Raw genomic sequence first — 18,510 nt, forward strand, 5'->3', positions numbered from 1 at the left:
TGCAAGAGGCAGTACCCCCAACTCTGATCACCACTTTGGGGTCTACACACATACATACATCTGCTTATTTGTACTTCTCAAAATCAATGTGTAGAAAACCAATCTTGGCTTGTAAAACTTAGTCCTTTCCCAACATTCCCTACTTCAGTGAAAGACACCACCATCTGTAAAACTGGAAGTGAGAAACCTAGGAGTTATTCTTGACAGTTCCCTCTTCTTCACTCCCTCACCAAATACTATGCACTTTATTACTAGTTACACAACAGGTCTCTCATAATCCAGACATACCACATTCTCTCCTGTTCCCCAAGCCTTTGCTTTTGCTGGTCCTATGCTTGGAAATTCCTCTCCATCCTCACCTCCTTCTCTTCTTAGCAATATCCTAATTCATCCTTCAAGACGTAACCCAAACATATTGCACTTGGCATTCTACTACATCCATGCGTAAATAATAACCTCTCTCCTCAGGGATATAATACACTTTTCAAATACCTCATCACCCCTGTTACAGGTTGGTTGTCTGGGAAGCAGACTTTCAGGCAGATCGGCAAGCAGGACAACATTAGGAAGTGCTCCTGGAACCAATGCCAGTGGAAGGAGAAGGAACTAGGATTGGGCAGAGGGAGAGCTGGGTTGAGATGTACCAAAAGTCCTCAGCCAAGCAGTGCTCTGGGCTGGGATGGTCCTTGGGATCTTTCCAAATTGAGTTAAGAAGGCCAGGACTTTAAATCCTCCTCCCCAGGATGATCAGTCCATTGGATGCGAGTTATCCCTGGAAGGAGGCATGACTTTGGCTGAAGAAGTTTTCCTCAGTAATCTCCCCCAAAGTATGACAGCTTAGGGATGTCTTCTGGATGTTTCCCAGAGTTAGAGAATAAGTCTTTCATTCCTGAAGAGGGATCCAGGAGATGCACTGCAGCATCCACTACGATCCCTAGGCTCAAATCAGTTTACTAGAACCACATTCCCTTGTGTTAAGGAAGGCTCCATTGCCCTCACTAGGTATTTTTTTTGGTGTGTGTGTGTTTTTGTTGTGTGTGTGTGTGTGTGGTTTGGTTTTCTTTTCCTTTTTTTTGGGGGGGGGGGACTAGATCTCACTGTGTTGCCTGGGCTATTCACAGTGGCTATTCATAAGTGCGATCATAGCATACTACGACCTTGAACCCCTGGACTCAAGCATTCCTCCTGCCTCAACTTCCCAAAGAAGCCTAACTAGTTTTTGAGACATTTGCTTCCTTAAAGAGTTGGGATTTAATAGAAATCTGGTAAAGGAATTACTGAATAAATGACCCAAGGCGACTGATTAACCAAAAACACAGGACCTTACTTGAAAAAAACAGAGTAAACCCGGCAGGGGGCTCACACCTGTAATCCCAGCACTTTGGGAGGCCGAGGCAGGTGGATCTCTTGAGGCCAGGAGTTCGAGACCAGCCTGGTCAACATGGTGAAATCCCGTCTCCACTGAAATTACAAAAATTAGCCAGGCGTGGTGGCTCATGCCTGTAATCCCAGCTACTCAGGAGGCTGAAGCAGGAGAATTGCTTGAACCCGGAGGCGGAGGTTGCAGTGAGCTGAGATTGTGCCATTGCACTCCAGCCTGGGCAACAGAGGGAGACTCCATCTCAAAAAAAAAAAAAAGAAAAGAAAAGAAAAAGAGAAAACAATGCAAAACAGAGTGCAAATATCCTTTTTTTTTTTTTCCTCCCAGACAAGGTCTCACTCTGTCGCCCAGGCTGGAGTGCAGTGGCAAGATCTTGGCTCACTGTACCCTCAACTTCTCTGGGCTCAGGTGGTCCTCCCACCTCAGCCTCCCAAGTAGCTGGGACAACAGGAGTGTACCACCATGCCCAGCTAATTTTTCTACTTTTTATAGAGACGGGGTTTTGCCATGTTGCCCAGGCTGGTCTTGAACTCCTCTGCTCAAGCAATCTGCCTGCCTCAGCCTCCCAAAGTGCTGGGATTACAGGCTTGAGCCACCACACTCAGCTGTCATTTAATTTTTGTCATTTAAATTTAATTACAAAGTATTTTAGGCATACAAAAAGTAGAGATAAGGAGTACCCGTGTATTCGTAACTCTTAACCTAGTTTAAGAGATAAAACATTATATATTTGTAGCTCCCTTGTATAGTTTTCACTTATCCCATTTCTCTCCCACTCTTCCTAGAAATAATCACTATCTCAAATTTGGTGTTCATTATTCCCATGCACGGTTTTATATTCTTACCATATATGCATTCTACTGAATGAGTATACTATAACTTTCACTTTTGTTATCACTTTCACAGCCTCCATGCTTCCCCCAGCCCCCACCCTGATGTTCCCTTGAGGTACAATTGATAAAATCTAATTTTTAGTTCCATACAGATTCTTAGCTTATCTTCTGATCTCCTAAAGGAAACATCTTGGCCCTTGCAGCAACACATTTACAAACTAGCTTAGGATTCTGAGCATACTTCTGCAGGCAGTTTAGTTATTTACTAATTCTTCCTTTATTCTGAGAATAACCCTTTCCGGACTGTGTCTGAAAATTCTTGGCACACTCAACTATAGTTCCCTGCTTTACCATAAAATCATTCTCCTAGGTGTGTAACTCTGTGACCTGGTAGTTTACAATGGCAAGAATCTACATTTTGAAGACCCAAGCCATCATGTTTCTTTCACCAGCCATCACATAAGCTGTTTCTGCAACCAGGAAGAGGGCTCTCACCAGAACCCAACCAGGCTGCCACGTAGCTTGGACTACCAGCTCCAGAACTGTGAGGAAAAAAAACTTCTGTTGTTTAAATTACCCAGTATGTGGTATTTTGTGATGGCAGCCCCAGCAAACTAATATGCACACTAATCCCAATAACTGACTGCACAGTATACTGAAAAAGAGGAGTGATCAAGTGTCAAGTGCAGTGGGAGGTCTGAGTTCCTGTTTGGGCTCTGTCACTCAGACTCTAGGGCATAACACTTGACCCTTTGAAGCTCCCTTTTCCTCATCTATAAAATGAAGGGCATTAAGTAGCACTTCATGTCCCCGAACACTTTCAAACTGAAAGTATTTAATTCACAAATTGTGAGCTATGGCTCAGGCAATTATATCACAGCACCACTACTCCATCTCAGGAGGTAATCACGGATATTCACAAAGATTTAGTTACAAACATATTCATGACAGAACTGCATTTAATGGCAAAAAAAAAAAAAATCCTGTCAATAATCTAACTATACAATAAAGTATGTTAAATCAGAGACAGACAATATCTCGCCATTATAAGTGATACTTTAAGTGAATATTGTGCAAACTCATTAAAAAATGTTTTTGTGGCCAGGCGCAGTGGCTCACGCCTGTAATCCCAGCACTCTGGGAGGCCCAGGCAGGCGGATCACCTGAGGTCAGAAGTTCAAGACCAGCCTGGCCATGGTGAAATCCCATCTCTACTAAAAATACAAAAAATTAGCCGGGCGTGGTGGTGGGCACCTGTAATCCCAGTTACTCGGGAGGCTGAGGCAGGAGAATCGCTCAAACCTGGGAGGCAGAGGTTGCAGTGAGGCAAGATCATGCCATTGCACTCCAGCCTAGGCAAAAACAGTGAAACTCCATTTCAAAAAAAAAAAAAAAGTTTTTGTTAATGAACATCAAGGATATAGTGTTGAGAAACCTTGTTCTTTAAAATCATAGTTTGGCAAAAACTTTGAAATCTCATCATTGAAAATGGAACATCTCACTCTTGTAGGATCTGAGTCCTATGAGTCATTTTATTTTTAAATTTTTTGGGGTACATAGTAGAAGTATATATTATAGGGTACATGAGACATTTTGATACAGGCATACAATTCATAATAGACACATAAAGGTAAATGGAGTATCCATCGCTTCAGCATTTATCCTTTGTGTTACAACCCAATTATATTTTTATTTTTAAATGTACAATAAATTGTTGACTATAGACACTGTTGTGCTATCAGATGCTACATCTTCACTCTAACTATACATGACTTTTTAAAATCTTTTTTTGAACTGCTTTATTCAAGTATGACAGACACGAATTAAACAATACTTTATATAATTTGATAAATTTTGAAATATATACCCATAAAACCATTACCACAATCAAAATAATGCACATATCCATCACACCCATGGGTTTCCTGGTACCCCTTGGTAATCCCTCCCTCTCTCCCATTTCTCCTTCCTCCCACCACCCTCCACCCCCATCCCCAAGGAATCACTGATTTGCTTTGTCACTATAGATTAGTTTGCATTTTCAAGTTTTATGTAAATGGAATCATACACCATGTACTCTTTTTTATCTGGCTTCTTTCACTCAGCATAATCCATGTTGTTACATGTATTCATAGTTCATTCCTTTTTATTTCTGGGTCGTATTCCACTGTATGGGTCACTCCCAGAAAAAGCAGTCCTTATTTCCAACCCGGTGCAGAGCTGCAGGTAAACGGTTTCATACACAACAGCTTAACTTTGTCATTTACAAGAAATTAGAATTCCCACTTTAGGCCAGACTTGATTTTAACTTCTTTACCACTTCAATTTGAAGGTTTTGTTTTGTTTTGTTTTGAGACAGAATCTCCTTCTGTCACCCAGGCTGGAGTGCAGTAGCACGATTTCAGCTCACTGCAGCCTCCACCTTCTGGGTTCAAGTTATTTTCATGCCTCAGCCACCTGAGTAGCTGGGATTACAGGCGTGAGCCACAGCACCAGCCATTATTGTAATAGTTTAATTTGAAAATTCACAGGTGGGCCGGGAGCGGTGGCTCACGCCTGTAATCCCAGCACTTTGGGAGGCCCATGCGCGCGGATCACGAAGTCAGGGCGACTGCAGCCTGGGCAACACAGCGAGACTCCATCTCAAAAAATAAAAAATCAAAAATTCACAGATGTTTATCTAGAATGGTCAGAATAGTCAGTGGAACTTCTTAGGAAAATCATGACCCTTCACATCTCTAGAACCAAAACACGTGCAGAAATCTTATTTCACAAATATAAATGGAATTTGGAAACTTTGAGTTAAAGCAGATCCCAATAACATTTGCTAAGTTTTTGGCCTCCTAATTTAATTTAGTCTTTAATCATAAGTCTTGGCAAGTGTAGTATACTTTTATTATTTATTATTTACAAAACTCCCTTCCACACATGAATCACAATATGCATTACGACACTGTTGCAAAATAGGTCAAAATACATTTTTGGTATTTGGTGGTTATTAATATTACCCCTGCTGTATTCCTTGAGAAAGCCTGTATTTAGTTCACTTAAGACAGTTGCTTACACGCTAATGATCATTTACCGATAAAATACAGAGTTTCCTTATAGCAAAATATAATCTTAAAACCCTAAGGCAGCCTTCAAGCATTTCGCTTATAATTAAAACCTGAAGGCCTGGCGTGGTGGCTCACGCCTGTAATCCCAGCACTTTGGGAGGCTGAGGTGGGCGGATCACGAGGTCAGGAGATCAAGACCATCCTGGCTAACACGGTGAAACCCCGTCTCTACTAAAAATACAAAAAATTAGCCGGGCGTGGTGGTGGGTGCCTATAGTCCCAGCTGCTCGGGAGGCTGAGGCAGGAGAATGGCTTGAACCCAGGAGGCGGACCTTGCAGTGAGCGGAGATAGTGCCATTGCACTCCAGCCCGGGCGACAGAGCGAGACTCTTGTCTCAAAAAAAAAAAAAAAAAAAAAAAATCTGAAAAGGCAGTTCGTTTCCTTCTATAGCTGCATCCCAGAGATGGTCAACATGGCATATAAAAATGGAATTTTTGCAAACCCCTTTTGCAGTGTTGTAGAAAAGCTTAAAATAAAACGTAACGAGAAAGCTCCCTCCATAAGTAAATACAATCTAATGTGCTTCCCCTTATGTGTTATTAAAGCTACAAATTAGTAGGAAAAGAATAGTGCCGCCCACGGGCTTTCCAACTTTTGAATTCTGGGGACTAACAACAGAGAGCAAGAGTGAATGAGCCAAACGACGCAAACGTGCCCTCGCCAGGCTGGCAACTGGTAGGCACGCAGTGTATTAGTTGCCCTGGAGAGAAACACCCTGGAGAGAAATACCCAATTTGTGAACTAAACCTAGGTCCCGGAAGAACAGTGTTCGGCGTCAGACTCCGTTGAGCTCATTCTGGAAGGATCCAACTGGCGCCACCAGGGAGAAAAAGCGATTCCACCTCAATAACACTCCAGAAAAAGGCATGAAGAGCCCTATACCTGCCAGGGCGACTTTGACCTAGACCCGGTGACCCGGTTCCTAGCGCTGCAGCCCTACCCGCCCCCCGCCCGCCCCCGCCTTGCGCGGAACCCCTCCCCTGTACTCATTCGTTGCGCCACGTCTCCTAACTCAGCGCCACCAGCCACCCCGCGGAGGCGTCCGCCAATTAACCCCTCCCAGCTTCTGGTCTACAGTCACGGGTCCCCAACGCCGCGTCTTAACCAGGCCCGAACCGACCACCGCCAACCTTCCCTGACACGCCTTTGCCCCACCCGACCCCGCCCGCCCCCACGTGACGCCCACGCCCCGCCCACTGGCGCCCACGTGACCCACGGTCGTCCCCGCGCGCGGCGTGGATCGCGGCCCAAGCCGCCATTGTTCCGCCGAGGGAGGACAGCGGGGCCTGGCGCTGGCGCCGAGACGCCGCTTAGCGGCCGCCACTGGAGACACTCCCTCCCGCCTCCCGGGTCTCCTGGCGGCGGCGGAGTGAGGCTGACAGCGGGGAACCTGGGAGACCCCTCCGCCCTCCCCGCGGTGGCAGCGGCCGATCCCCGGCTCCGGCGCGAGGGACGGCCGCGATGCGCTCGGCCTGAGGTTACCCGGCCTGGCCCTTCCTCGCTTCCCTCGACTATTCCACTGCGTCTCCGCGCCCCGGCGTCATCCTGCGAGTCCCTCTGACGGGAGGGAAGATGGCTGCACGGAGCTGGCAGGACGAGCTGGCCCAGCAGGCCGAGGAGGGCTCGGCCCGGCTGCGGGAAATGCTCTCGGTCGGCCTAGGCTTTCTGCGCACCGAGCTGGGCCTCGACCTGGGGCTGGAGCCGAAACGGTACCCCGGCTGGGTGATCCTGGTGGGCACTGGCGCGCTCGGGCTGCTGCTGCTGTTTCTGCTGGGCTACGGCTGGGCCGCGGCTTGCGCCGGCGCCCGCAAAAAGCGGAGGAACCCGCCCCGCAAGCGGGAGGAGGCGGCGGCCGTGCCGGCCGCGGCCCCCGACGACCTGGCCTTGTTGAAGAATCTCCGGAGCGAGGAACAGAAGAAGAAGAACCGGAAGAAACTGTCCGAGAAGCCCAAAGTGAGTATGGGATGAGCGGCAGTAGAGAACGGGCGAAGGGCGGGCGTGGAGACCCTCGAGCTTGGGGGAGGCCGCGCCCCAGCCGGGAAGGAAAAGAGTGCTTAGTCGAAAGCCGAGAGGCAGCACTCCCAAGTGGAGGAGGAGGTGATAGGTGGTCATGTTACTTGGGGAATGGGGGAAACTCAGGAAGTATAGGACGAGTGGGGAAGCCCAGTTTCGAGGAAGGAAGTTAGGAGGTCTGGGGGTCCGTTCAGATAGGCGCCCAGAGGTCAAGCCATCTTTGGGAACCTTCACCGCTAGAATAAGCACAGCATCCTTCCTTGAGGCCTGCAGAGTAGGCTGCATGTGGAGCGTAATGGGACCTTAAGGTGGTGTTAGGAAGTTGTGGAAAGACTGCGCTCGGAAGACAGATGTCTATCTCAAGTCACATTGAGACAGTAGCCAGTGGAAGAAGTGCGGTGACCTAGAAATTCTGGGGCTTACACGGGATTAAAGGTGTCCAGGTCTAGACGCGCTTCCATTTTAGTTGGGACTGTTAAAGGGAAATGGTTGCCCATTCTTGTTCTGGCAAATGTGGCCAACAGAGGCCAGAACGGGAGCAAGGCAAGAGGGGGTCGGTTACCTAATACGCTTTGAGGTGTGTGGTCCTGTGAGAAAGAGCTAAGGCGAGTTCAACGAACGAGTCTGTTGCACACTCTGTGGCGTGGTAGATTTGTGAAATAGAGTAAAGGGAGATGACAGGGCAGAATGGTGAAAGCCGAGAGAGGAATTCACGCACCGATTTACTGGGCCACGTGTGGAAGTTGCAGAGGGCATCACGTCTGTCTTAGGCCTTCATGTTTTACGTTTACATTCTTTATTGCCATTCCCATGGTTCTCCCATTATATCTTTCATAGTTTTATGTATTTTTAAAAATATTTTACATTTGAGCAAATTGAGACTATGGAGGGTATGCAGAGTTAGAAACAGCACCTAACCTATTTTTATATCCACCGAATTAAGCTCTTCACCTTTTCAGTACAATTCAGTAAGCCAGTACGAAGGCCCTACTATGTGAAATTTGCACTCTGGTGTTTGGAGGGCAGTGCAAGGTATACACGTAGAGTCAGTGTTGGAGAGTAGTGTAGGAGACAGATTCATAAATAATTAGAATTTTGCATAGACTGATAGGTGTTAAAGAGGTTTTAACTGAGTGTTAATGAGGTTTGGAGGGTAGGAGACATTTCATTGGAGGGCTTTAGGAAAGTTGTTGGAGGAAATGGGGTTTGAGTTCCAACTAACAAGAGTTTTGTTGGTAACAAACTCTAATCTCTAGATTAGAGATGTGACAGGTCACAGTTAGTGCATTATGAGGCCTGGATAGGCCTTCACGTTTTGCCTGCTGATTAAGAGATGCAAGATACATATGAAACCTGGAAAAGGCACAACTTTGTCAATGTGAATACTACCATAAGTTAGGAGAGGAGAAAATAGAACTGATTTGGAACATAAATAATTTAAAAATTTGTGGAGACTATCAAGAATTACCAATTATCAAAGTAATGTTATGGTGAAAATAGAGAATCTTGCTCCAAGGTAAGGAAAGAAGGTGATCTTGAAAGAAACACATTCAGCACAAACCCATGTGGATGAAGCACATTGTGAAAATTTCAAAGCCCTATTTGGGACATCTAGAAATTTCAGATAAACTTGAGTTGAGAGAGACAGGTTCTCCAAGAACCCATCCGAAATGCGTTATAACACTCAAATGACTCATCTGAAGGAATACAGATTCCGGCGAATGCTTATACATTACTGTGAAAAATGCTCAGTAGACTTAAAAGACTTACCCCCTCATTTTCATTCGAGTTAAGGAAGTGGGGAGTAAATAAGTAAACCTAGCGTTAGCTTTGAGGAGTGGAGAATGGGAAGACTGTATGGGAAGGCTGAATGTTAATTGGGTGAGGAAGTATCCTTATCTACCAAATATTGAAGATGTATTCGAGAAGTTTAACCAACATTTACAAAATTGTGACTTTCAAGCTTTTCTGACTGCAACCCACAATAAGAAATACATTTTACATTACATTACACACATAAAACCGTTCTGTTTTTCTTTAATGTTCATGACCCACTAAATTCATTTCACATTTGACTGTGAGGCATGACCCACAGTTATGGGGTAGCTTTACAGGGCAAAGCTTTACAGGGCAAAGAAGTACAAGCTGCCGTTTGGTACTCATTAGATACCTTTAACTGTGCTAAGTATTGAAGAAAAGCAAGATACTGCTTACAAATTGAAGGCGGTTAAAAGGCATACAATATGGGCATATCTCTCTGTGACAGGGATACAAAGGTAAAAGCTCAGTTTCTCCCCAGGGAGCTTTTTGTTTCAGTCGTGGAAAAAGATATACTTAAAAAATTAATGATACAACTGGATGTGGACCCAGGTGGGCATGAAAGGCCTTGTCACAGAAGCTGACTTTGAAAGTGGGTAGGAGTCCCCAGGAATTCGAGAATGACCTGGGCAATATAGTGAGACCTCATCTCTACAAAAAATTTAAAAAATTAGCCCAGTGTGGTGGTGTGCACCTGTAGTCCCAGCTATTCTGGAGGCTGAGGTTGGAGGATTGCTTGAGCCAGGAGGTGGAGGCTGCAGTGAGCCAATTCGAGGCCCTGTCTAAAAAAAGGGGGGAAGGGAGGGCAGTAAGAGCAAGATAATGTGAGAGGCCTGAGAAACACCAAAGGCCCAGGATTGAAAGAAGACAACTCTGTCAGCCTGGCAGGAATGGGAAACTCTAAACTTGAGTAAGGCATTTCACCTTGCTCTGTTCAGTGTATCTTGTTTACAAATTGAAAATCTTAGTTGAGTTAAAACACTGCAGTATTCTTCAAAGTGTTATCCCTGGCTACTTGCAGTGAGTCACTTTGAATGCTTATGGAAATGCTTGGGCCAGGCACAGTGGCTTATGCCTGTAATCCCAGCACTTTGGGAGGCACTGTTGGGAGGATCACTTGAGCCTAGGAGTTTGACGCTGTGATGAGCTATGATCAGGTGACTGCACTCCAGCCTGGGCAACACAGCAAGACTCTGTCTCCTAAAAGAAAAAAAAAAAAAAGCTTGTAGATTCCTGATCTCTGATCTTTTCGTTCCATTATTTTTAGCTTTCTCTTAAATCACTCCAAATTTTGCGACTCCTGTTTTCAAATTTTTCATTTGTAGAGTAAATAGTGACTAAATCTGTATTTACCTCAACCTGTTTATAAGCAATTTCTGAAATTATTTTATCAATTTGTTTTTTATCCCCTAATGAAACCATGCCATAGATCTTTTAGGGTATGAATTACAGTTTGTTCCCTAATTAAAAGTGAGGGGGGCCACTTTTTACTGGGCTCAGTTCTTGGCATTTTTTCTTTTCCCCTCCACCCATGTTCCTGGCATTTTTGGAAATCATTATCTTATATGTATTTTTCATGACATCTACCTCAAAGTCTGTATTAAATGGGCACTCAAGTATTTTTTCACTTGATTTTTAATCTGAGTAATGACTTAGATTGAAGTGAAGTCTGCGAAAACTGGTCTGTAGCAATTGGCTTTGAATTTCAACTGGAAGCACATAATCAGGATTAATATCAAAGAAAATTGTCTTTTTTTTTTTTTTTCTTTTTTTGAGACAGTCTTGCTCTATTGCCCATGCTGGAGTGCAGTGAGGGTTATAGCTCATAGCTCACTGCAGCCTCAAACTCCTGGCCTCAAGCCATCCTCCCGCCTTGGCCTCCCAAAATGTTGGGATTACAGGCATGAGCAACCTCACCCAGCTCAAAAATTTATTTTAGTGGACAAGTTATTTGCATATTAGTGTAGGAATGTTTATAAAGATTTGCTATAGTGTAATTGCCATATCTCTAAGCTCAATGAATAAAATAATAGTGTTTCCTTTTGTTTGCTACCAGGTAGCCTTGCACAGTGCTTGGTACTCAAAAATAATTGTTGAATGCATAATATAGTAAGATGTCCAACAAAAGTATTTATACAGCTTACTCCTATTATTCATGCCTGGTAAATACCTATGTGAGCCCCCTTTTTCTCTTTAGGTGGAAAGTGGCTGTTTGCCTCATCTGGCTGTAATTTTGTGAGGTGAAGCACTGCCTATATAATGACCCCATAAGATTATGATATTGTATTTTTACTATACCTTTTCTATGTTTAGATACACAAACACTTACCATTGTGTTACAGTTGCCACAGTATTCAGTACAGCAACATGCTGTACAGGTTTGTAGCCTAGGTTTGTGTCAGTATACTGTGTGATGTTTGCACAAAGATGCATTTCTCAGAATGTATTCTCATTAAGCAGTGTATGACTGTATTCTAATAGTATGCAGTGTCTTTTGTAGTCATTACTTCTGTTCCAGTTTCACTGCCACTGCCCTACTTTAGGACTTTATTACCTTTTGTTTAGACTGTTCTGACATCATCCTAACTAGTTTTCCTGCTTCCAGTTTCTTTTTTGCCAATCTTTTCTACCCACTCGTGTGAGTAGAGTCTTTTGAAGCCCAACCCTGATTGTGTGACTTTGATGTTCACATCGTTTCAGTAGTTTCCCCATCACCTGTTGAATAAAATGCAAAATTCATGACATGGCACTCGAGTCTCTTCATGATCTAACCCTACCTTAGGCTTGTCTCTCACCATTACTCCTAAGACAAGAAATAATTCTGCTTAGCTAGATTTCTGTGTCTATTTATGATTATTTTCATTTTTGTTGTTGTTGTTGTTTTTGGAGACCAGAGTCTCACTTTGTCCCAGGCTGGAGTGCAGTGGTGTGAACACAGCTCACTGCAGCTTCCACTTCCCAGACTCAAGCATTCCTCCCACCTCAGCCCCTCGAGTGGCTGGGATTACAGGTGCACGATACCACACCTGGTTATTTTTGTATTTTTTGTAGAGATGGAGTTTCACCATGTTGCCCACGCATGGACTCAAACTCCTGAGCTCAGGCAGTCCACCTGCCTCAGCCTCCCAAAGTGCTGGGATTACAGGCGTGAGCCACTGCCCCCGGCCATTATTTTTATCTATTAAAAGACCCTTCTTTCTATCTCTCTACCAATTTCTTTTCTTTTTGAAACGGAGTGTCACTCTGTCGCCCAGACTGGAGTGCAGTGGTGCGATCTCAGCTCACTGCAAACTCCACCTCCCGGGTTCACGCACATTCTCCTGCCTCAGCCTCCTGAGTAGCTGGGACTACAGGCGCCCACCACCATGCCCGGCTAATTTTTTGTATTTTTAGTGGAGATGGGGTTTCACCGTGTTAGCCAGGATGGTCTCGATTTCCTGACCTCGTGATCCGCCTGCCTCAGCCTCCCAAAGTGCTGGGATTACAGGCATGAGCCACCAGGCCCGGCCAGTTTCTTTTCTTATTTTTATTTTTAAATTTCTTTTCGAAACAGGGTCTGGCTGTGTCAACCAGGCTGGAGTGCAGTGGCGTAATCTTGGCTCACTGCAACCTCAACCTCCCAGGCTCAAGCGACTCTCCCACCTCAGCCTCCTGAGTAGCTGGGACTACAGACGCACACCACCATGCCCAGCTAATTTTTGAATTTTTTGTAGAGATGGCGTTTTGCTATGTTGCCTAGACTGGTCTTGAACTGCTAAGCTCAAGTACTCCACCTGCCTAGGCCTCCCAGAGTGCTGGAATTACAAGCGTTAGTCACTGTGCCCAGCCTCTCTCTACCAATTTCCACCTGTCCTTCAAGGCCCAGCTGCAGTGCCGCTTCAACTGTAAAGCCTTCCCTAGCTCCTCAGCTAGAGTTATATATTGTAACACCTAGCATAATGTTTCGTGTTTAGTGGAAACTATGGAATTGCCTTTTTAAAATTTTTTTATTTATTTATTTTTTGAGCTGGGGTCTCACTCTGTCACCCACGCTGGAGTGCAGTGGTGTGATCTTGGCTCTCTGCAACCTCCGCCTCTCAGGCTCAAGTGATCCTCCCACCTCAGCCTCCCGACTACCTGGGACCACAGGCACACACCACCACACCTGGCTATGCCATATTGTTTAGATTAGAATGGTCTAATATCACCATTTCATTTGGTTCTAATAGTCATTCAGCAAGTATCTGAGTGTCTGCCCATTATCCATATTAGGAGCACAAAACGCATTACTAGTGGTCACACACATAAAAGGTATGTTGTAAATAGTACTGGAACAGATCAGCATAGTTGATTTTCTTTATCTGCAGAAGTTCTATAAAGTTCCCACTGAATTAGCAAGTACTAAACTAGTGCTCCTAGGGAAAGTGCAAAGTTAGGTCCAAGCCTCTGGTCACAATATTTTCACCAATACCATATACAATACATGGTCTTGCTTTATGAGTGTTTCTGTTTAAAGACATTTAATTTAATTGATTCATATCATTGAACTCACAGCCAATAGCACTAGAACTCATGCCTGAACAAAGCTTATCTAATGCATTATTTTCTTTGTAAGGTATATCACAGCCTTCTTATGCTTAGGAATGCTCAGCAGCACTTCAGCACTACAGTTGGGGACCATTATAAACAGCAAAATCACTAACAAAAAGCACCCCAAAAATGCAAAATATGTGACACTAAATAGTCCTCAGAAAGGACTGAGGACTATTTACAGTGATGAGAGCTGAAATAAGAAGGTGGAGTCTTGACCTCAGCTGGGAATGTGCCTGCAGAGTGACTTTGCAGCTCTGTGCATGTGCATGTCCAGAAATGACCGTGAAAGTACCTCAAGTATTGATTTTGGAGTAACAAATAAATTTTAGTGAAAAGGTAAATTCACCAATACAGAATCCATTAATAATGGGGAACAACTGTATATTAGTCCCTATCTGTATCTAGACTGTTCTGTCATCTCCAGAACCTCATGTCTACATGTATGCTTGATTTCTCTGATTGGGAGTCTGATACGTATCTCAAACTTTTTAAAAATTATCTCAAACTTTTAACATCTCCAAAACAGAACCTATTATTTCTTGCCTTCTCCCAGTCTTCCCTGTTTCTGTAAGTGGTAAATTACTCTACCATCCATTCAGTTATTCAAGCCAAAAACAGAAGAATCATCCTTGATTCTAATCTTTTTCTCACCTCTTCATATCTTCCTCACCTTATATCTAACCCATCAGCAAAGTACCATCAATTTTATCTCCAAAATATATATTCAATCTGACTACTTTTTCTAGTGTCACCTTAGCTCCCCTAACCTGCAGCAGTAGCCTTCCTTTTACTGCATCCAGTCCTTTCTCAATGCACTAGTAATGAGTTTTATCAAAGCAAATCACTATGCTGCCTAAAACCAACACTTAGTAGCTTTTGCATTTAAAATCTAAATCTCTTTCCATGGCCCATATGGCCCAGCACCTGCTTTTCATTCTAAGCTGAATTTGTGTGAGTTTCCTGTCATTTGCTGTTCAGTTCTTCAAACTCTTTCACAACCCAGCGCCTTTACATGAGCTATTATTAACACTTTTGGAACAATCTTTCCCTCACTATTCTCCTCAGCCTTTAGTTTTCACCTTAAAAGTCACCTTCCCCGAAAATCCTTTCCTGATCACCCTATTTGAAATAGACATCCCTTTCTATTTTCTGTCTCAACCCCTTAGATGTTTCCTTCATAGTGGTTATTACAGTTTGTACATTATTTGTTTACTTACCCATTTACTTTTTTGGGTTCTCTCCCTCCCCAGATTGTAAACCGGTGGCAAACTGCCTGGCGTATAAGTGCCTTTGGTAATTATTTGTTGAACTAAAAGCTGAACAAAGTGACTAAAATAACATCTCACAGTTAATTGGATAATCTGTTATTGAGTTAAATAAATTTATCTCTTAGTATATTCCCAATAGAATTGTGTTTTTTTATTCTTAGGTAATAGTTTTGCTGGTAATATTAAAAAAGTTATATCACTTGCCACCTATAGAGTTTTCTTTTTACCTTTAAGTCACTCTTTGTCAGTTTTAATTCTTAAGAGAATAATCAGCCAGGCGCGGTGGTTCACACCTGTAATCCCAGTACTTCGGGCAGATCACCAGGTCAGGAGATTGAGACCATCCTGGCCAACATGGTGAAACCCCATCTCTACTAAAAATACAAAAATCAGCCAGGCATGGTGGCGTGCACCTATAGTCCCAGCTACTCAGGAGGCTGAGACAGGGGAATCGCTTGAACCCGGGAGGCGGAGGTTGCAGTGAGCCGAGATCACACCACTGTACTCTAGCCTGGCGACAGAGCGAGACTCTGTCTCAAAAAAAGAAAGAAAAAAAAAAGAATAATCATTTGCTCAAAAAAATCCAAATTATAAGTAAAACAAATATTCATGATTTTACAGAAGAGAAATCTTGAGATTCAGAAAAATTAACTGACTTATTCAAGGTCATAGGGCAAAGGAGTTTAAAAGGCAAAACAATATCCTAATTTCTAGTCTAAGAACTTTGTTATTTCCACTCTACCTCTCTGGTTTCGATGGCATGTTCCAGGATATTAAATTGCATTCAGAGAACAAATACAGTTTTCCCAGTGAGTTATGGCTTTATTGCTTTTAAAATTTCGAGTCAGAAGTTTCTGCTGAAAATTATAATGACCTTACAAAAGCTCCAGAATTTTGGCTCCATTTGTTTGGTTATGTGACAGGATTTTTTCATCTTTTCTTTTCATTCTGCCAGAGGCCTAACGTAAAAGACCTTTAACAGTTCTGACAGAAAAGACCTTTAGTAGTTGTGCCCATCTTAGATACCAAGAACAACAATAAACCCTATGAACATTCATTTTTGTTGTGCTTTGGCATTATTGGTTAGTGTACTATTTCTCAAGGCTGTAAAAGCCTTGAGAGTATTTTTAAATTATTATTCAAGCAAAATTCAGAGATATAAGTGAGGAATTGGTGTTATTTGATCAGTTTTAAAATGCGCTTTTTTTTCTCTCCAGCTATGCTAGTAGTTTTCAAACTGTTCCATGGAATGCCAAGCTTCCCAGAAGGCATCCGTCAGAATGTCTTAGACATTTTTCTTCTGTCTGAGAAAGAATTATACAGATGTGTATTTGCTGTATCATTTGTAGTCCTTATCATACCCATCAGATGTAAAATATTGAAAACCAATGCTTGTATTTAGTTTTTCAGAAATCATCTTTGGCATATCTTGGCCATGTGACAGTTATTACCATCTCCCCATCTCATAAAGGTAACCCTGAGCATCCCTGCTGTAGTCAACAAGGAGACAGTTTGGAATCCTGAGTTGAATTTTTGGCTGTTTAGAAAGCACAGGGATCTTTACCACTAAAGGAAATATCTCAGTATATAGTGAGATTTTGCAAATTTGAGCCATAGGTTATATTTGTAAGATTGTTCTCTCAGTTATTTGGAGTTTGAAATTGGGGTTGAACTGTGTCTAAAGCTATGGTTTATGTGTATGTTTAGTTTATGTAGTTGCTGTGTGCATAACATTTGGCAGGGGAAAATGTTTTTACTTTCAAACAAACTGACAAGAAATTGTTCCATCTTGAATTTGTGTGAGAACGTTTCAGAACTAAAACAAACTTACCAAAACTAGGTCTTGTCCATTAAATGAGATAATGCATGTAATGTGTCTAGCAAGTACTTGGAAATTATTATTGTTAAGACTATCTTATAGTCTAACTTATCAACTACAATGATGCCTCTTCTGAATTTCCTAATTTCTTGCCTTTATCTTTTTTTTTTTTTTTAATTATACTTTAAGTTCTGGGATACATGTGCGGAATGTGCAGGTTTGTTACATAGGTATACATGTGCCATGGTGATTTGCTGCACCCATCAACCTGTCATCTAGGTTTTAAGCCCCACATGCATTAGGTATTTGTCTTAATGCTCTCTTGCCTTTTATCTTTTTTATGATGAGGATTATATATATATATATACACACTATGCCTCCTGTATGCTCAGTATCACTTTTAGCCAATAAAATTGAGATTCTGGCCAGGCACAGTTGCTCACACCTGTAATCTCAGCATTTTAGGAGGCCAAGGCAGGTGGATTGCTTGAGCTCAGGAGTTTGACACTAGCCTGGGCAACATGGCAAAACCCTGTCTCTACAAAAAATTAACTAGGCATGGTGGTGTGCGCCTGTAGTCCCAGCTACTTGGGAGGCTGAGGTGGGAAGATGGCTTGAGCCTGGGAGGCTGAGGTTGCAGTGAGTCGAGCCGAGATCACACACCACTGCACTCCAGCCTGGGCAACAGAGCCAGACCCTGTCTCAAAAGAAAAAAATAAAAATGAAATTCCAGTGTTTGTCCAGGGTGAAACACATTTGGGATCTCAATCCTGGTCTCCCAGCCTGCTTTCAAAACCTGTACTCTTGAGAGTGTGAGGGAGAGTACACCTTTTGTTTTGTACTTTACTATGTGTTATTGTATACCTGTCTTCCTTTACTAGGTTCTAAGCTTCTTGAGTGCAGGCATTGAGCCTTATCTTTGTTTCAAGGTGTTAAGAGTTCTGCATAGCACTCTACTGAGTGAATATTATGTAATTTTCTTGGAAAACAGCAGTTTTTTAAAAAGAAAGATAGCATTACAATGCTGCCTCTAGAGCAAGCCTGGACTATTTTAAGCCTCTGAGAGGATATATTTGCTTATTATTTTTAATCCATTAACTTCCCAAAAGAATTTACATCTGGAGCATTGGACCTGATGGATGCCTGTCCAGGCCCTTTTGACCACCAGGACTTAACATTCATCTGAGCTTGTTAATATAAAAAAATGGCCCAAATGCTTGAACGTGGGAATAAAGGGCATAGGCCATCATAGCTTTGGAGAGAAAAGGGTAGACGGGCCAGGTGCAGTGGCTTATACCTGTAATCCTAGCACTTTGGGAGGCCAAAGAGGGAGGATCGCTTGAGCCCAGGAGTTCAAGACCAGCCTGGGCAACATAGCAAGACCTCATCTCTACCAAAAATTTAAGAAAAATTTTAAAAAGAAGGGAAAAACTGTTTCTGGAGCAGGTATGCTTTCACATGCTCTGTCACTTGGTGTAATTCAAATGTAAATGTGTAAGACAAAGTATATATTTTTCTCATATTTACAAATGATGAAATCAAGGATTAAGTCAAGGAAAATGCTTAAAATCACAGTGATTAAATATGGAAGTTAAGCCTTAATCCCAGGTTTGTCAAACTCCAAAGCCCATAGTCTTCTCATATTCCATTTTTTGGGGGAAGTTGGTAGACTGCCCTTCTAGTTTCTAA

At 43.0% G+C, this 18,510-nt stretch overlaps 1 protein-coding gene across 12 annotated transcripts in view; it reads left to right on the plus strand.

Moving 5' to 3' along the window:
* Positions 1-5,987: 5,987 nt before the first annotated feature.
* Positions 5,988-18,510, plus strand: part of MTDH (metadherin) — an 82,601-nt gene continuing 70,078 nt past the window's right edge. For all 12 annotated transcript variants that reach the window (XM_034966390.3, XM_034966392.3, XM_003821685.7 and 9 more), the window contains exon 1: positions 5,988-7,284. In XM_034966390.3, the coding sequence (XP_034822281.1) occupies positions 6,904-7,284 (381 nt within the window). In that variant the 5' untranslated portion in view covers positions 5,988-6,903. The remainder of the gene's footprint in view (positions 7,285-18,510) is intronic.

The sequence above is a fragment of the Pan paniscus genome, chromosome 7, assembly GCF_029289425.2.
Source record: "Pan paniscus chromosome 7, NHGRI_mPanPan1-v2.0_pri, whole genome shotgun sequence".
In the NCBI taxonomy this organism is placed as follows: domain Eukaryota; kingdom Metazoa; phylum Chordata; class Mammalia; order Primates; family Hominidae; genus Pan; species Pan paniscus.